The sequence below is a fragment of the Miscanthus floridulus genome, chromosome 5 (genome assembly GCF_019320115.1).
Source record: "Miscanthus floridulus cultivar M001 chromosome 5, ASM1932011v1, whole genome shotgun sequence".
Taxonomy (NCBI): Eukaryota; Viridiplantae; Streptophyta; class Magnoliopsida; order Poales; family Poaceae; genus Miscanthus; species Miscanthus floridulus.
Window position 1 is genome coordinate 32931994 of NC_089584.1, and position 18183 is coordinate 32950176.

General features: G+C 42.7%; 1 protein-coding gene and 1 pseudogene across 16 annotated transcripts; both read left to right on the forward strand.

Annotated features, from left to right (window-relative positions):
* The first annotated feature begins 6620 nt into the window (after positions 1-6620).
* On the forward strand, positions 6621-11355 carry LOC136449785 (DNA (cytosine-5)-methyltransferase DRM2-like; annotated as a pseudogene).
* Positions 11356-11581: 226 nt separating this feature from the next.
* LOC136449787 (uncharacterized) lies at positions 11582-17357 on the forward strand. Of its 16 annotated transcripts, XR_010758126.1 has the most exons (10): positions 11582-11765; positions 11851-11950; positions 12048-12255; positions 12338-12491; positions 12590-12642; positions 12754-13020; positions 13100-13162; positions 13272-13315; positions 13456-13892; positions 14586-17357. XR_010758126.1 is itself a non-coding variant. In XM_066449975.1 (9 exons), the coding sequence occupies exons 4-9, from the start codon at positions 12476-12478 to the stop codon at positions 13477-13479; spliced, it is 273 nt and encodes a 90-aa protein (XP_066306072.1). In that variant the 5' UTR covers positions 11582-11765; positions 11851-11950; positions 12048-12255; positions 12338-12475; the 3' UTR covers positions 13480-17357. The 16 variants fall into 16 exon arrangements, 2 of the variants coding, with proteins under 2 accessions (XP_066306072.1, XP_066306071.1); XR_010758130.1 differs by having other exon boundaries at positions 12590-12689; positions 12867-13020; positions 13456-17357; XR_010758128.1 differs by having other exon boundaries at positions 12590-12689; positions 12883-13020; positions 13456-17357.
* The last annotated feature ends 826 nt before the right edge of the window (positions 17358-18183 follow it).

An 18183-nucleotide genomic window follows, 5' to 3' on the forward strand; every position in this document is an offset into this window, starting at 1 on the left:
TTGCCGACATATTCACCAAGCCACTTGATGAGAAAAGGTTTTGCAAGCTAAGGAATGAGTTGAACATATTGGATTTCTCAAATATGTGTTGATGCATCCCCCACTCATATGACATGCCTCTCCTTCGAGCAATCCAATATAAAAGTTATTTGGCATGGCATACATCCTTTGCTAAGGACTTGTTTAGTGCATCTAGTCATTCCTCACATGTTATAAGCTCATTCATGAAAATCAAATGAATTTGATGCTTGTATGGTACTACTATTGCTTCTATGCTTGACTTGATCTAGTGGTAGCATATGACATGTTTGTGGGCCTGTGAACCTATTATTTGATCTAGAAAATGAGCTATAAGTGTTTAACTCAACATGGTATAAGATAACCCTTATTTGGAGATATAAAGAAGCTTGTCCTTGGATCAAACCGAGTTAAATATCTTTGGCAAGTGATCTAGATTGAACCAAATTTGGTAAAATGATCCTCACCCCATTGATTAACATTGATAATCTCAATCTATCTAAAATTTAAACCTTTATGATCATTGATGATAAAGAGGGAGAGAAACAAAGGTATAAGTGATAGGGTGAGAAGTAATCACTAAAGGGGAGAACTTTAACATAGGAGGAGAGATATGACAAAGTAAGGGGATCAATTAAAATTTTGAGCACACAAGTAGGGGGAGCAAGCTCATAAACTTAATTGGTGTATTTGAATGTGTATTTCATATGTTTGCTTGCATGGCTCAAGTTTTAAATTTCAATATCCATACTTGTGTGGTGTATGCTAGTTGTAAGTTTGAATGATGAAATGAAAAACTAGCATGCATAGGTTGAGTAACTAGACTTGTGTCTATATTATGAAAACTAGACCCTTGCTTCTAATATTGATCTCACCTGGGTATTATAGTTTTTGTGTATGTCTAATTACTAATAGTGTTAAGGATGGTATATTTGGTGCACTCCAATTGGTATCACGCTTCAAAGATCCATCTCTTATACCTTGGACATCATTTGGTAGACATTACTTCCACAAAACTCTAATCCATGCATATATGCAAGCTTTAATCCAAACTCTTAGCACATATGTAGAGGGAGCAAATGCTATCAATGGGGTTCACAAAACTTGTCCATTTCCTTTTACACATGGTAAATATGCTTGGCAAGCAACATGGATTCAAGTGAAATTCAATTCATATCTTTGTGAAAGGGTTGCCATCAATTACCTAAAAAGGGGGAGATTAAAAGCTCTAGTTTGGTTTTGGTGAATTGATAAAACCCTAAGTGCTAACCTAGTTTATCAAAGTGATAATGAGATAGGTAGCACTATTCCAAGTAGTGAAGCAATGGTGAAGATCATGATGATGGTGTGACCATGGTGATGATCAAGGGAGTGTTCGGCTGAATTGGATTATTCACCGTTCATGCTAGAAAACATTGTTCATTCTGGAATGTTTGAGAGAAAAACACTGCCCCAGCTAGAAAAAAAAATAGAACAAGCCGGCTGACCAGCTAGTCGAACAAGCCACAAGTGCTTAGACTTGGAAAAGAAGAAAGAGAAAAACAAAAATCTCAAGGCAAAGGTGAAACTTTATATGAGCTTTTTGGTTTGGTGATCAAGACACTTAGCGAGTGTGATCACATTTAGGATTGATGGCCGTACTATTGAGAGAGGTGAAACTCGTATTGAAATATGATTATCAAAGTGTCACTAGATATTCTAACTCATTGTATATGCATTTAGATTCTAGTGAGTGCTGACACCCTTAAAAATATTTGTGAAAACATGCTAACACACGTGCACAAGGTGATACACTTGGTGGTTGGCACATTTGAGTAAGGGTGGTGAAGTTTGAGAAGTCAAGGAGGCCACTGGCATGTACCGAACATAGGACCGGACGCTGGACCTGTGTGTCCGATCAGTGTTGGGTGCGCTCAGCCTCTGTCTGGTGGATGACCGAACTTTGGTGGCGCTGACAATCGAGCACGGTGAAGGTGAGTCTGATCAATGCTGACGCAATGGTGACGTAGCGCTGGCGGCTGAGGCAGCGAGGACCTAACGCTCGGCTGTGTCTGATCAGGGCAGACCTGACATGTCAGGTTGGCTTTTAGGCGCTCAGGGAAGTCTCTGGACTGTGACCTGACGCTGGGGTACCATGGGCACCGGCGCAGTCCGGTCGTAGAGTGTTAGTGTAGGTGTGTGCCTGGTCTAACGAGGCATCGGCGCGTCCGGTCTTCCTAGCCGCACGTCCGATCGCCACTTAACACGCGCGAGGAACTCAGCCGACTGTTGGCGATCAACGATCATGGTTGAATCAGTGTGACACATGGCTATAATCCTATGACCGGACACAGGGTGGCGCGCGTCCGATTGTTTTGATCGACGCGTTCGATCAACACGTGTTGGGCTATAGTGAGAGCCCAACGGCTCTATTTCGATGGAGCCTCTATAAAAGGTGTTTGGCCGGCTCAAGCTCACTCTCTTGGCCATTTGCATTGATATAGCAACCTTATGAGCTTAGCCAATGAGGAACTAGCTTGCCGACAAGCAAGGGAACCTCGGTAAAAAAATCATGTGTCATCATCGTCCGAGGATTTTTCGGTATTTATTATGATTGATTGTGATCATCTTGTGATTGGCTCAATCCCTTAACACGGCGGTATAATCATCAATATCCTCTCTTGTGCACTTACATTTCTAGTGTTGCTTCGCTCATTAGTGTAATTAGTTTTGAGAGCAAGCTTATGTCGAGTCTAGTGGTTAGTGTGGCTCTTTAGTTAGTCTTTGAGAGCCCACTAACTTAGTGTAGTGACTTAGCCTTGGTGTGCTTAGAGATCATAGTCACTAGAATTGTGGTAGGTGGCTTGCCTTTTTAGTAGGCTAGTGCAACACTCGCTTTACTGTTTAATTGTCTAACATCTTTGCTAAGTGTTGCTTGTAGAAATTTTTAATAGGCTATTCACCCCCCTCTAGCCATTAGGACATTTTAGCGGGTGAATCTACGGTGGTGCCACGAGCACAGAGAAGCTCGTGAACATAATTCAACATCTATCTAAGGCATTTTAGATCGAGTAATTTACTAAAGTTCCTAGGGTAGTGTTGAGCCTATTTCACCACTTGAATGTAGTTGAAAACTCACGCACAGGGTATAGGATGATTCAAAGCAAGATCACAAGAGAGACAAGGTGTTTATCTTGTGGTTCTGCTCACTACAAAGGCTTGCCTATCTCCACGTTGTTGAGGAAGCCACCAAGACTTTGGTTTCAAGAACCCTATCCTCTTTGTCAAGTCAAGAGAGCAAGTCTCTTGAGATGAGAGGTTCTTACTAGAGTAGAGGGTGATTACAAATGTCCTGGAGCTACCACACGAGTTGGAAGCTTCGATGAGCGACGCCTAGACGGCTAGGAGCTTAGCTCCAAGAGTAACAAGCACAATCCATCGGTTCGTGAACCAAGTGCTATAGGAGTTGAAGATCAGGTTGAGCAGCTCTCTAATCGAGTTTGGAGGCCCAATCTCTCATAGATTTGCAAGGAAATCAAGGGGAGAAAGCTTTAGAGCTTGAGAGCCTTCAATGGAGAAGAGAGAGGGTGCTCTGGTTGCTGTTGGTAGAGAATGGTTGAGATGCCCTTTGGGGGAGAAGGGAAGAGGTATAAATACCTCCCCTCTCTCAATGGTCTGAATAGTCGCGGTAGTGCCATGATAGCCAGACAACTGGAGAAGTGGGAATGAAAAGCTTGCTATCTTGGCTAAGATTTTGAAGATATTCTTGGTGGAAATATGAGCACTTGGTTGCACATTAAAGCTTGTGCATTGTATCCCTTTATAGTGTGGCTTTTACTAAGCTCAAATTCAAAGTATAAAAGAATTTAAATGCCATTGAGTCCATTGCCACATCTTTTTGTAATTGGAGGCTCCACCATTGTATGTGTTATCCTCATTATTATTTCACCTGCTTGTCATCTTGATAAATCTCATTAGTTCTATAATTATGTGGTCATTATCACCAAAATCCACATTAGGGCTTGATTGCACTTACAAACGTGACCGTAGAATCGCATATTAGTGAGCACTGGAGAAAATCCCCTCGACTCTCTCCTTCCTCTCCCTCTCATCACCTGCCTCCACCTAATCAAGCTCCGCCCACGCCTCTCCTTGCTCGTGCCCCGCCTTCGCCTCATACGGGCACCGGAGCTAGAGCAGGACACTGAGTCTGACGGATTTGCCGGCAGACCCACCTCTACCTCCTCGCTCAGGCACCGTAGCCCGAGCCCAATGGATCCCTCGCCTTCTCCTCTAGCAGCGACAAGGACAAGTGATGCTTACAAGGCGGAGATGCCTCTTTCTCTGGCGACGGCGGCAGGGCTAGTGGCTCTTGAGAACAAGGTGTCCACCATCGAACAAAAGGGAGTTTGTCTTGCTGTGGTAGTTGTCGAACCGCTCCATGAGTAGGCCTGTTGCTAACTAGCGGACTACCTCCTCTTCCTCGCCGAGCCCCTTCTCATCCTCCTCATTCTCGGCGGAGCTCGAGCATGTCCATGAGTTCTCCCTTATAATTTAGCATACCAAACGCTAAGATTTTTCTCCTTGTGATTCTTATAAAACTTTGTTGTGGAAGAAAACTTTATTTTCAAAATAAGGTCGAGAAAAGTTGTCCTAAACAGGGCTTTATCACTCTTCCAGGTAGGTAGGAGATGACTATGGAAGGACGTTTTTATAAAGTTTTATTGCAGTGAATATCACCCGAAGGGGTATGGACCTGCCGCTCATAAGTTTGAACTAGAGTTTGATTTTGAGTGTTTTGGACCTAAATGGCACAGGACCACAAGTTCAAGGGTCGCTAGCACATTTAACTCTATCTATTCTATAAAAATAAATTATATAAAAAACAACCAAAGTGAACTACATGTATATCAAAACATCACTTATTTGATAGGTATAGTAAATAACTTAATAGCTTCTTTTATAAAATCGAAGGCTATTACACTATATATGTGACAGTAATGACGCTTTAAAGACTGGCCTCCATGGGTGGTGGTAGGTGAATTGGGCCCCGTTCGGCTCGCTGAAATTTGGCTGAAACGGCTGAAAACACTGTTCTGACTAAATTGTTGTGAGAGAAAAACACTGTTCGGCTGAAAAAACAAGCCGAATAAGCCGGTTTTTGGATAAGCCGAACGGGGCCTTGGCTTGCTTTTTCAGCCATCACCACATAAAAACAGTTTTCCTCTCTTCTCTGATTGAGGATGTGCGCTGTGTGCCTCATCAAATTCGAAATGGAACCCCAGACCCCACCGACTTATTTTTGTTAGGGAACGGAACATTGGTTCTATAGCACTCAAAAGACGCTGTTTTAAGAAAATACCAATGAAAGATTGTCGTCACGTGAAATACCACCGAAATTTCTAACCGTCACCTGAACATAGCATTCGGTCACGGTCCAAGATAATGCCGTGCCCGTGCCGTGAAAAAGTATTCCCTCCTCACCCCGTTGAACAAGCCGCCGCAGGGCCAGTCCCCCACGGGCCGCGGTGCAACACGAGCATACAGTAGATGAAACATGAAGCTGGGGTAATTAAATTGAACTCGTGGACATGGAGTGCAGCTAATATTAATTATTCCCTGTGACCCGAAGCCATGGGAGGCAACACGCTGCTGGAAGCCTGGAACGGCTGGGAGTAGGAGTTGGTGGCGAGGTTAGCCGTGAAGGAACAGGAACAACGGGTACTCTCCCCAGCCTCGAGCGGCTTGGCGACGAGAAGCGGCTTCAGCAGCAGGCTGCCCACATCTGCCGGCGATGAGGACCTTGTGCGGCGCACCTCCATGGTGGCGTGCCAATGTGCCATGGCCAGTTGGCCTGGTCGAGCCGGGTAAGGATGACGCCGTGACCCCCTGAACACGCCTCAGGGGTCGGACGGCCGGTTCGTTCGAGCTTATTCGGAACTGCTTTTCAGTCATGGAACAGTGTTTTTCTCTTACGATATTTCAACATAAGCATCAGTATAAACCAAATTTCAATATCAGCGAACAGGGTGTCGAAGTCTTGGACCCATACGCACCAAGAACACGTGCATCGCGAACACGAGGTTCATGCCTCATCCATGAGAGCAGCTCGTAAGACAGACTATGGCACCGCGACGCGCTTGCTTGACGGAGCGTGCCGTGCCCGCGGGGTACTAGCCCTACAGCGGACATGTTAAATGGGGTGGGAACGGAATACTATTTTGACGGCACGGCGTTAGCTTGAAATATGACGGAATGCTATTTTCAAGTAACAAGTAACGGTACACATTTAGGTCGTGGATCTTTCCGTGGTATTTTTTAAAAACGATCAGTCTGTTCGGCTGAAGCTGAAATAATCGTATACGATCGTGGATTATTACTGCTGGCTGATTTGGTGTGAGAGAAAAATACTATTTTGACTAAAAATTTACGATCTACGACCGAGCGAACAGCGCGTACGTTGATTAACTGTCACAGAACCAATTTCCCTTTTTTTTATCATCAGGATCACTGATCAACCGCCAAACGGGATCTTTCACCGCCTACGCGTACCGGCGTACCGGGGACAGTGCCGCACTCTCTCGCTGACAGCCCTGGACGCATGAGTTTGTCCCCACATCACAGTGGTGTACCACCAGCGATGTGCCCATTGCTCGTGCTGTTTGTGGGGGCACGGCGCGTGACGGCGTGAGTTTGTCGTTGAGATTCGCCGTGGCGGAGGCAGGCAGAGCCGCCTTTCGCCGTCGCGGCCTCCTGCTCCTCCTCGTCTGCCATCGGCTTCCAACTCCCAGCGCGCAGGGGCCGACGGCGACGGGAGGGGAGAGGCGGCATTGGTAATCCGGGGGGAGGCTGTGGAGCTGAGGGCGGAGAGGGGCTGCGCCGGGCCACGCCGTCCGGGGTCTCCGGGTCGGTCGCCGCAGCTTCCGGCCACGCCGAGGCCGAGGAAAACGAGAGGGATCGAGGGAGGGGTATCCCCCGGAGCCCCTTCGCGAAGGTTCCGGAATGGCGGTAAGACTTTCCTTTCTGTCCCCTTCCATGTATTGTGAAGGGATGATCTCTCGCGCCATGAATTCTTGATACTAATAGTCTGATCCGCTGCTACGGTGATTCCGCGCGTTAGATTGGGCCCCTGATGTCGCGAGGTTGTTTTTTTTTTCTCCCTTTCTGCTGCTCAACGCTAGGGTTTTCTTAACACTGGATCGAGTTAGAACCTGCATTTTTTATGCTATTTCGGGATGGATGGTGGTTTGATCCTATTGTTGGTCGAGGTGCCTGATGGTTAGTTCTTAATTCGTGTCACAGCACTGGGTTAGGGAGAGTGATGGCAGTGACAGCTTCGAATGGGATAGCGATGGCAATGGGGAGGAGGCAGCGAGCTTCAACGCTGCTGGTGCCAGTTCATCAGCAATGACATCAATGAACACTGATGCTCCAGGCCCATCGACACGGGTAAGCCAGCTAACTGATCCATGCATATGCAACAATGTGTGAACTCAGCAGCTAGTTCTTCTTCAGTTCATGTTACTCAGGGTTGTTCCAACCACTTGTGCGAAACTGGCCGGAGTGGGGTGGGTGGGTGGGGGGGGGTTGGATATATATGGTAGTCATGAACACAAACAGGATCATGATTAGTGTATAGCACTATAGCGACACGAACACTCTCAATGTTACTGTTACCTTGTTCCTAGTGGCTACGATTGTAATTTCTGTTTGTTTGTGGGGCTGATTTGAAGGTTGCTAATGGCAATGGGAAGGCTGGGCCATCTGCCGCTTTGGTTCAGAAGTATATGGACATGGGTTTTGCAGAAGAGATTGTTCTGAAGGCCATGAAGGACAATGGTACTTGGCTAATAACCCATTTCTTCTCATTTACTTAGATTCTAGGTGATTTTATATACTCTATCTGACAGTTGCTTTTTCTTTCAGGGGATAATGGAGCAGATTCATTAATTGAGCTTCTTCTTACTTACCAGGTATTCATTTGTGTTCCTAATTCTATTAGTTATTCTTTGATGATGTTGTTGCATGGTGTCAAAGAGGATTTGTATTTACGAAGTGATGCCAAATGCAGGAACTAGGCAATGATCTCAAAGTGGATAATGGCTTTGCTTCTGGTTGTGTCCCCCAAACTGTTGACGATAGTGATGATGATGACATTCTAGAAAACTGGGATGATGAGGATGCTGGTGGTAGAAGCACAAGGGTTGCTAACTCTTTTGATGATTCTGGAGACGAGGTATTTTGATGCGCCCCCTTGGTGACTGTATGCATTTACTTTATTATTTTGAGAAACCTGCTATGTATTTAGTTTGTTTCAATCACATTTACTTCTGCATTAAACTTGTTTAATGTTAATCCATTAAGTAGACTACTTATCCTGAAGACCATAAGGTTCCTTACTTTTACTTGCACTTGTTCCTTTTGTTTTCAAACAGCTGTTAGCTACATAGCTGTACTAGAAAGCCAATCTACTTTGTTTTTCCGTTATATTTGGGGACAACTGGGTTCTTTTAGGCAAAACAACATGTTCCCATAAAACCAAAATCCTTAATTTTTTAAGAAAATCGTATTGGTAAGACGGTAAGCAAGATAGTTGTGTCAATCATAAACTTGAAACTATTGCGTTTCATCTTATGCGTATGACTAGAACTCTCGTGTTGGTGATATTCTTGAACAAGACACCACCATGGACTAACAAATAAAATTCCAAAATTGTGGGTGGTTCGTTAATGATGAATTTCTTATTTTGTATCTGACATTCATTTCTTTTTACTTAAGTTTGCTGTAGCCCCTCCTCCCTGTAATAGCATTCTCTCCTACTGTTTTAATTCACGAAAAAAACTTTAGTTATGGGTTATAATCTACTTCCTTTTTGATACTTATGCAAATCAATCACTGATCCTGAGAATTGGAGGCTCTGTAGTGCAACAACATTCCTGTTCAACTCTAACATTGAACTTGCATTGTGCTTTGTGGTGTTTGGCATGTGACTTCATGTAGCTGAGAGTTGATTGAATTGTTTTCCTAAAATTGTCCATAGTTATGAATTATGATACTTCCCATTTTTATACACATTACAAGAATTGTTGTTTTTGTCCTTTGGTTGCAATGCTAGTTTATGTAGCTTGTCAACTGTATTCTAAGTGCTTTCTTGTGCTTTCTACACAGGATTTCTTACATGAGATATCACAGACGGATGAGAAAGTTGATTCCTTGGTTAAAATGGGGTTTCCTGAAGACGAGGCTGCACTGGCTATTACTAGATGCGGTGTGCTCTCTGAGCCTTTGTTCCATGCTCCTCTGTTTGCCTTAGATTCCTCAGCAAAATAAACATCAATTTCCAACCTTGAAAGTGGGATATGCTCTCATATAGAATAAGTTAGTTGAATAATAATGTTGTCATGTTTAATTATATGTCAAACTTTCTATTGGTTTATCTCCGGATTTTGATAATTTTCCTCAAATGCAGTAAGTTGGAACTCGTAAATTGTCTGCAACCTTGAACTGAGATAACCTAGAATGGTTGATTCTTTCTAAGCTTGATTTACTGTTTGCATCAAGTCTGGGTATCAAAGCAGGCAACCAACAATTTATTATTCTTTTGGGGTCAGAATATTTTAATTGCATTTGCTGTCAAATAAAACTGTTTTTGCAACGTGTACCACTCAGATTCTGTCCTTGTCCCTGTTTTATTTTAACTTATCTTCAGAGTTTATTATTTGAACTTGTCAAAGTATGCTCCAAATGCCCCTGTTCACTGATCATGCACCTTACGCCATCTACTGTCAGTCTGTGGTTTAAAATTACTCAGGGCAGGATGCATCTATTTCTGTTCTGGTGGATTCAATATATGCTTCACAGACCGCAGGAGATGGTTACTGTGGCAATTTGTCTGACTATGAGGTTCATCTTAGGTGAACTGTCCATACAAGTCTGCAATAAGATTTAGTTCTAATTTAATGGTCTGATAATGGAACTGTGTTTGCAATACTGCAGGATAATTCCTATGGAGGGAGAAACAAAGGAAGGTTCATGGATGGGAACAAAAAAAAGAGAAAGACATATGGTGGTCAAGCGCAGTGAAGTAGAGGCCCATTAGATGGTAGCTCTAATGAACCCATGCCTCTCCCACATCCAATGGTTGGATTTAACTTGCCAGACCAGTGGACAGATCGCTGCCTTCACAAGCTATGGGTCCACCATACTTCTACTACGAGAATGTTGCTCTTGCTCCAAAAGGTGTCTGGACTACCATATCAAGATTCTTGTATGATATTCAGCCGGAGTTTGTGGACTCGAAGTACTTCTGTGCTGCTGCCAGGAAAAGAGGTTATATACACAATCTGCCACTTGAGAACAGGTCACCTCTCCTCCCCATACCTCCAAAGACAATATCCGAAGCATTTCCTCATACCAGGAGGTGGTGGCCATCATGGGACCCAAGACGACAGTTCAATTGCCTCCAGACTTGTGTGTCTAGTGCAAAACTGTTAGAGAGGATACGTGTAGCCCTTACAAACAGTTCAGATCCACCTCCTCCAAGAGTTCAAAAGTTTGTGTTGGAGGAGTGTAGGAAATGGAATCTCGCTTGGGTTGGCTTAAACAAGGTTGCTCCTTTAGAGCCTGATGAGATGGAGTTTCTACTCGGCTTTCCGAAGGATCACACCAGAGGTATCAGCAGGACAGAGAGGTATCGATCTCTAGGAAATTCATTTCAAGTTGATACTGTTGCTTACCATCTCTCAGCCCTCAAGGATATGTACCCACAAGGCATGAATGTACTGTCTTTATTCTCTGGTATTGGAGGAGCAGAGGTAGCTCTCCACAGGCTTGGTATACGCATGAAGACAGTTATTTCAGTAGAGAAGTCTGAGGTCAATAGGACGATTCTGAAGAGTTGGTGGGATCAGACGCAGACTGGTCTTCTGATTGAGATTAGTGATGTGCAGACACTGACATCTGAGAGGATCGAGGCTTATGTTAGAAGAATTGGCGGCTTTGATCTTGTGATTGGTGGAAGTCCCTGTAACAATCTTGCTGGGAGCAACCGTCACCACAGAGATGGTTTGGAGGGCGAACATTCTTCATTATTCTACCACTATGTTAGGATCTTAGACTCCGTCAAGTCCATCATGGAGCTTTAGTAGCTTTTAGAATCTTTATTGTTTTGGTTCTAGAATTGTAGCATCTTTTCTTGTGATCAAACTTGTGAATGATTTGAAGGTTGACTGGTGTGATTCTCATGTCACTCTAATTTAGGCTACTTTTAGTTTAATCTCCTTTGGTGATCAATGCGAATTGATGTTGGTGCAATTCTGTGTCACTGTTTGGTGATTAATGCAAATTGATGTTGGTGCAGTTGTGTGGCACTGGCAGTTCTGATGCTTTCCCTTTTTAAGTAAGTATTTCTCAATGAGAGATCTAGTATCTTTGTTGCAAAAAAAAAAAAAAAATCTGAAATTGTGGAGCTGTGAAAAGGACAATGCTATAAGCTCCAACCGCCCACTGATGGTGAGGACAGAGGATGTCCTGCCACACTATGTGCATCCAACCCAAAAGATCCTGCTTTTGCTCACGGTTACCACCATACCACAACTCCACCCAAACCATAAAAACCAGTGTGGCAACAATGAGAGCTAAAGCTTCCAGGCTCTGAATCATCAGGATGTCTGTGCCAGCATCAGCCCAGGTGCCTCAGCCTCACACCATACGACCTGTTGGGAGCTGCTTTAGGTTGCATCAACTATCTGCGCAGAATTTGGACCGATGTGAGTTCTCGTTCTCAGCTTTGGCCTTCTTTTTGAAGTGTATGCATGTTGAATACAGATTCTAGAGTCCCTTGTGTTTGTGTAGATCGCAGATGGTGGGGGACTGGAAAGAAGATGATTCTTTCCACTCGTGGTGTGCTTGAATCCAGCAATGGTGCACATTCTAGTGGCCTTATGAAGAAAAGGTGAGTTGTTTTGTAAGTGTTGCATTACCAAATCACTTCAAATTTGTAAAATTGTTGCCCAGAAATTGACACTGTGAAAGTGTCATATTTACATCAGTGTTCTAAATTCTGCATACTGTCACCTCATGCCTTGGACTATGCAAAGCTGTACTAGACAGCTGATCTAGTACACTTTGCAGAAAGATTTTGGAGCACATTATTCTGCTTAGAGCCAAGCCAAACATCTCAGATGCTGAAGAAAGAGATATGCTGGACTACCTATATACATCACAGTATCAGATGAGAGGGATACTCTGTCTCATTAGGTTAGGCTTATATACACTTCAGCTGCAGAATCAGTTAATAAGCATAAACTTCAATTTGGTATTTGTGATATATTGGATGCAGGCCGCATAGAGGACCCCAACAGGGAGAATTTCACACATGCTGTCTTCACGCGTTTTCAGCAGAAAGAAGACATCACAAAGTTCCAGAGTAGTGCATACTATTCGAAAATTGTTGATGAGCACGTAAAACCTGTTTCCTATGTATGCCTCAGCATGTAATCTTCTTTCCAGTTCTTACACCATACAGATTCTCTATGCTCATAGCACTGTGATAGACACTGTTTGGATAACTTACAGGGCTCGGTTTCTGTAGATTTCGAGTCCGAGGTGGAAGATGACATTATACCTATCTTTCGTAGGGGAGAGGTAACTCAAGCTACCTTTTCCTGGCGTAAATCGACACCATTCTTTAGGTATGTAAAAAATGTCCCAATGCCATTTTTGCACTAAAACCGAAATGTTGTTTCCTGTGGCAAGATTTTAACTACGGTGTCGAGGTCATGCTGCTGATATCTTTCTTTTAAGACTGCATCCGGAGAGGCAACGGAGGATGCATTAGCTTCTCTTCAGAAGTTGATCAGCCAATGCAGTTCTTTTACTGTGCAGGCAACCTGCAGTAAGACAACATGATATCCTTACGGTTCTTCGGTCACATTGCCACTGCGACTGCGATTCTGTACATGATTGCTAAGGCTGAAGACATATAACCTATTTATCCTGTTCCACATAGATCGTCATTAACATGTACATTTTTTGTTACAAGCACTTTTTCCAAAATCTCATGGAACTGCTTCTAATGTTATATACTTTTATTTTGTATCAGGCTGCTGTTTGGATCATCCGGATAGCGGATACAGTCATGCTGCACTAATCCGTTTCCCATCATGTTAGTGAGCTATAAGTTCTCTCTCATCCTATACATGTCAGAATCTCTGTGTGTAAGTTAGCAGCATGTTAGAGCTATGGTTGCTTGCTCAATTTATTGTATCACGCAGTTGACGACTTGAAGCTGTTCAGGGAGAGCATGGAGTACAAGGATGTAAGAATTCTGCTCACACGGATTTCAATTTGAGTTTCCTGCCTGGATCTGCATACCACATTCTACTAACCCAAAGTAAATTAAAACTAGAAAAATATAAGATAGAGGCTTACATACAGAATATGATGGTGCAAATGCAGGGTTGGATTCCAGCTCTGAACTGAAGCAGGATGTGTTTGGTCTGTGAGTTGCAGATGTGGGCATCGAAGTTCCACCTGGTCGTGGAGAGATCCCTCCACCTGCATTTCACCGTTGACCCCGTGGGGAACCAGCTGATCTAGACCGAGCAAGCGATGACTGGCATTCTGCCCTGACTACTCTGAATTTGCTACTTTGCTACGTGCCTACGTGGTCGGGGTTGTTTGAGCCGCTGCAGCCTGCAAGCCTCAATGGAATCTCCAAGTTGGACAAGAAAAAACAGATGAACGCCGATAACCTCACTTGGAACAGATGCCATCAGGCATGTGCAGTGGTAGTTCGGTACAGAGTTCAGGACAACAAACAGTAATCTGACTGAGATGCAACAAACAGTAATCTGACGGTGGGTGTGACTCGGTGGAATGGACCACAGGACCAGGTAAGCTGCTCGTCACCATCCTGATTCCTTTCCACAAATTAAAGGAGAACTCGTCCAAACGCACAGATTTTGATCCAAGACGTCCTCCCAAGCCGGTTTTGTCACTGGTCGGTGCCCATGCCCATGCTAGCTCTCTGACTGTGTAGTTGGAGTATTTCTGTGTCGCTTTAATATTAACTAACGTCGCCAGAAATGGAAGAAAATCAACCGCGCTAGCTAGAATAGAATGACCGATCGACGGTGAGGTGTCGTGTTGAGGGATCGGCAGCGTCTGCTCCTCGGTTTCACTTTCACTTTCACCACGACACCACCCACGTTCACGCGCGGTGACAAGGATTTCACCGCGGTAGACGTCGGGCGGGCGGGTGGATCCGGCGACGGGAGGAGGGTCCCACGTGTGGCGTTCAGGCGTTTGTTTGCCATTGTAGTAGTCGGTCTGCCGTCCAAAGGCGGTTCAGCAGGGCAAGCCACACGGGCGCCCAGGATTTCCAGATGGGTGTGGCCCGCTCTCAAATTTGATCGAAACTTGAACTTCCTTTGTAACCGGAGCGCACCGAGTAGATCAGAGAAGAAAGCCGGCGCCATATATATGATGATGTTTCCAGATCTTGATGGAACTGTCTTAGTACTAATAATTATTAGAACTATATAATGTATTTACAAGTTTACTTCTACCTCTGCTTGGTGTTGCAGGGCGGCACCTACGGTACCTTTCTATGTTCATTAAAAGGTGCAGTAGTAAACCTCCTGGTTGCCTCCTTGGTGTGTGTTGATCATCTACATAATATCAATAAAGGCGTGCTTAATCCCAAAAAAAAGGGTGTGTTTGGATGAACCAGGAACCTCGGCCAGCGGACCTCAGTCGTCCATAATCGGGCGCCTAGGAATGATGCCTGCGCCAGGTATGTTTTGTCTCGGCCGTCAATCGGAACACGACCTAATAGCATGTAGCGCAGCAGCAAGCAACAACATAAAGTGATAAAAAACAGACGCAACCAGCCTCAGAGCCAGATGCAATGATGATAGCATGTTGCCTCATCATGATTTATGATTTTTAGGACAAATTAGTTCTTAATAAAAACCTATGTACCTTTGTTTATTGAGTGGTAAACCATGCTAATGAAAAATAAGCCCTTTATTACAAGGAACATATAGAGACATGCAGACCTGATATGGGCCAAATCTATATTTGTCGAGCTAAAACATCAAGTTCTGTGGGACATTTTTTTAAAAAAAATCCTAGAACATCAAGTTTTCTGGTACGAAGGGAGTATCTTAACCAATTGCCTAGGGAAAAAAATTCAGCTATAGGGTATTATAGCCAAAACTATAGTTCCCCAACGAAGTTACCAAAATTGTCCTGATCAAATCTAGTCCTACATCCAAAGAGCTATATTGATTGAGCTATAGGGTATTATAACCAGTTACCAAAACTCATATCACATATTGATTGATACGAAGCGAATTGTTAGGATGGTTCTCTTAGGGTTTTACCGAGAAGGGTAAATATCACACTTTAGGTGGTAAAGGATGGCTAAGTTTGCGAGCGAACCAACAAAGGATATCTATCATACATACTTGATGATGAACAACTAGTTTCTAAACAAACTAGCAAAGGAGCCATCAAAACTCTCGGATGGGAGGTACCTAGTCAGGGTAGGTGAATGGGCAAGTCTAGGGCACCACCTCTGATCATTAGATCAAGATATGAACAACATGCACGATTTGGAAAAGTAGGGAACAAGTGAAAACATGATGAGAAGTAATAGAGTAGAATGATTTGTTCCATTAGATGTCCTTCAATCGACATGAGCATTTATATATTTATAGGTTGGGAAGGTCTTGTCTTGTTAGAAGTCAACAAATTCAGTGCCAAATACAACTCCTAACTTGAATTTTGACCAAACTGGCATGTACGGTCCTCTCAATCGTCTCCAACTGGCCACAACTTCTCCATTCGAACTATAAATTGGGAATTTCACATATAAATTTTGATCTTCTCAACAAGAGCTACGCAATAGTAAAGTCCATTATGCAATTTGACACTTTTACCAAACCCATCCTAGACGATTTTGGGAAATCAACCAGGCTAGTTTGCCAAGAATTCCTAGAGTTTTCCAATTTTGGTCAATAAAGACATTATTTTTGGCGAAATGGCCTCTGCGTAGTGGTTAGAGCACCTAAGTAGCATCCAGCAGGCCTGGGTTTGACTACCCGTGTGAGCGAATTAAACAGGCCTGAAACAAAAATTATTAAAAAAAATAGGTTGGGGTTTCCCTTGCTAACTTCGGTAAAAAATAGACATTATTTTTAAAACTTTATTTACTTATTAGAAATACGCTAAATTTTTATTTAGGTGTTTTCCAACATATGAAGATGAAAGTACTATTATCTCTAATTTTCATTACTGAATTTAGCAATTTACTCATCATAATTTATATGGATTATTTGTCTAGGTAGCTTTCCTTTGCCCCTGAGAGTTAAGATATGAATTTTAACTTTATGTACTTGTAGTAATATATTAGTTTTTTTATATTGGTGTTTTCTCAAACATATGAGAATAAATTTTTTAGTGTTGAACCATCTACTAATTATAATTTATGTGAGCTAATTATTTAAGTATTTTTACCTTCTTAATTCTTTTGGAAACTGAACTATAGTTTTTCAGAATTTTTATTTAAAAACTTAATCATTGTTTTGCATGGCCTCTTCATTTAAGATTTTTTCTTTACAAATCATATGAAAATCAATTTTCTATTTTTCTAAATTTATTAATTATTAGTTGTATCAAGCGTAAACTCTTTATTTAATCTAAACCGTTAGATCGTAAAATCTTACAATATAGGTTCCTTTTTCGATTAATGTGGTAATTAGATCCTCGTAGCAGACGTGGTGACTCTTTCGTTGGAGACTAAACTATTAATTTTTAGAGTGTTTATTCAAAAATTGCCTTTACTAATTGTATTTACATGGACTCTTAATTGCAGTTTTTTTCCTTTGCAACTCGTATGAAATTAAATTGCTATTTTTAATTATCTTTAGGATTTACTATTTATTACTAATTATATTAGCTATAGACTTTTTTGTTTAATCTAAGCCTATATCAAGTTAAGATCTGAGGGTGTAGATTCTTTTTGTTTTTTTTCAATTAATGTGGTAATTTCTGGATCCTCTCGTGAACATCGTCCCTCTCTTGTTTTAATACCATTGTATAAACCTAATGGGCTTGCTAAGGATGGGTCAACTTCTTCCCACCATAAAAAGTTTTTGGGCTAGTCCAACTGATGTCCAGATGGCATGACCGTAATCATGATTATTAGTCGGTTGACTAGTTTTCTAGTTAAGGTGTATCAAGGGGCTTTTATAGAGTCAAGAGGATACCTAGAGGATCCCGATTACCGCGATCTCAGAAGTGAGAAGAAGAAGAAGAATAGGCGTGGCAAGACGATAACTGTCAGGCACAACTTTCTGATACGTATCAAAAGTCGTATATGCTATTATATTGTGCATGCTCTCTATATGTTCTAATAGATTGTGTTATCGTGTAGTGCTCCAAACGACCTCCAAGGACACTATTATGTGGATATTATGTTTGCGAGTACCTTAGAGCGTGCGGCAAATTTAACATCAGTTACAAGGAGCTCAAGAAATCACAAGACTAGTGGCAAAAGGAACGAAGCGGTGGTCACCGACAAGAAAATATCTCAAACTATAGCGGACATATGTGGAATTCAGCATGCTCTCTATATGCTCTCTATATGTGGATTTGTCTTGCACAAATGCATACATCGAGGAGGAAAGTTCTTCAATCACGAGAGCGAGCTAGCGTACCAGGAGAAGTACCACAAGCTCAGAAACTGGCATCAGCTACAGGACAAGTTGCCGGACATCTTTAATTAGAAAATGGCGAACTACAAAACATTGCAAGTCTTAGTTTCATACGATGAGATGTGTGTTCTCTGCATGTGTATTTGTCTGCTTTGTCTGTGTTTAAATTGCGAAAAAATTCAAATTCAAATAAAATGGTGGGAAACTATTTTTTTAACTGAAAAATCATTAACGGAGGCGTGCATGTACGAAATGGCCACCACCGTTAATCGATTAACGGAAGGGAGCTGGTTAGGGAGACCGTCTCCGTTAACGGAAGGGAGCTGGTTAGGGAGACCGTCTCCGTTAATATACATTAACGGAGACGGTTGTTGTAACTTGACCGACCGCCTCGAGTTTAACACAATCTACGGGTTGTAGAAGAGATATCCTCCGCCTGCTTCCTCTCCTCCTTAGCGACGTC

Excerpts from the sequence above, each read along its gene's own strand:
- LOC136449787 (XM_066449974.1), top strand. Across the intron at positions 13,163-13,271 it reads ACTAATCCGTTTCCCATCAT|TTGACGACTTGAAGCTGTTC; the intron begins GTTAGTGAGCTA and ends TGTATCACGCAG. Across the intron at positions 13,316-13,509 it reads AGAGCATGGAGTACAAGGAT|ATGTGGGCATCGAAGTTCCA; the intron begins GTAAGAATTCTG and ends TGTGAGTTGCAG.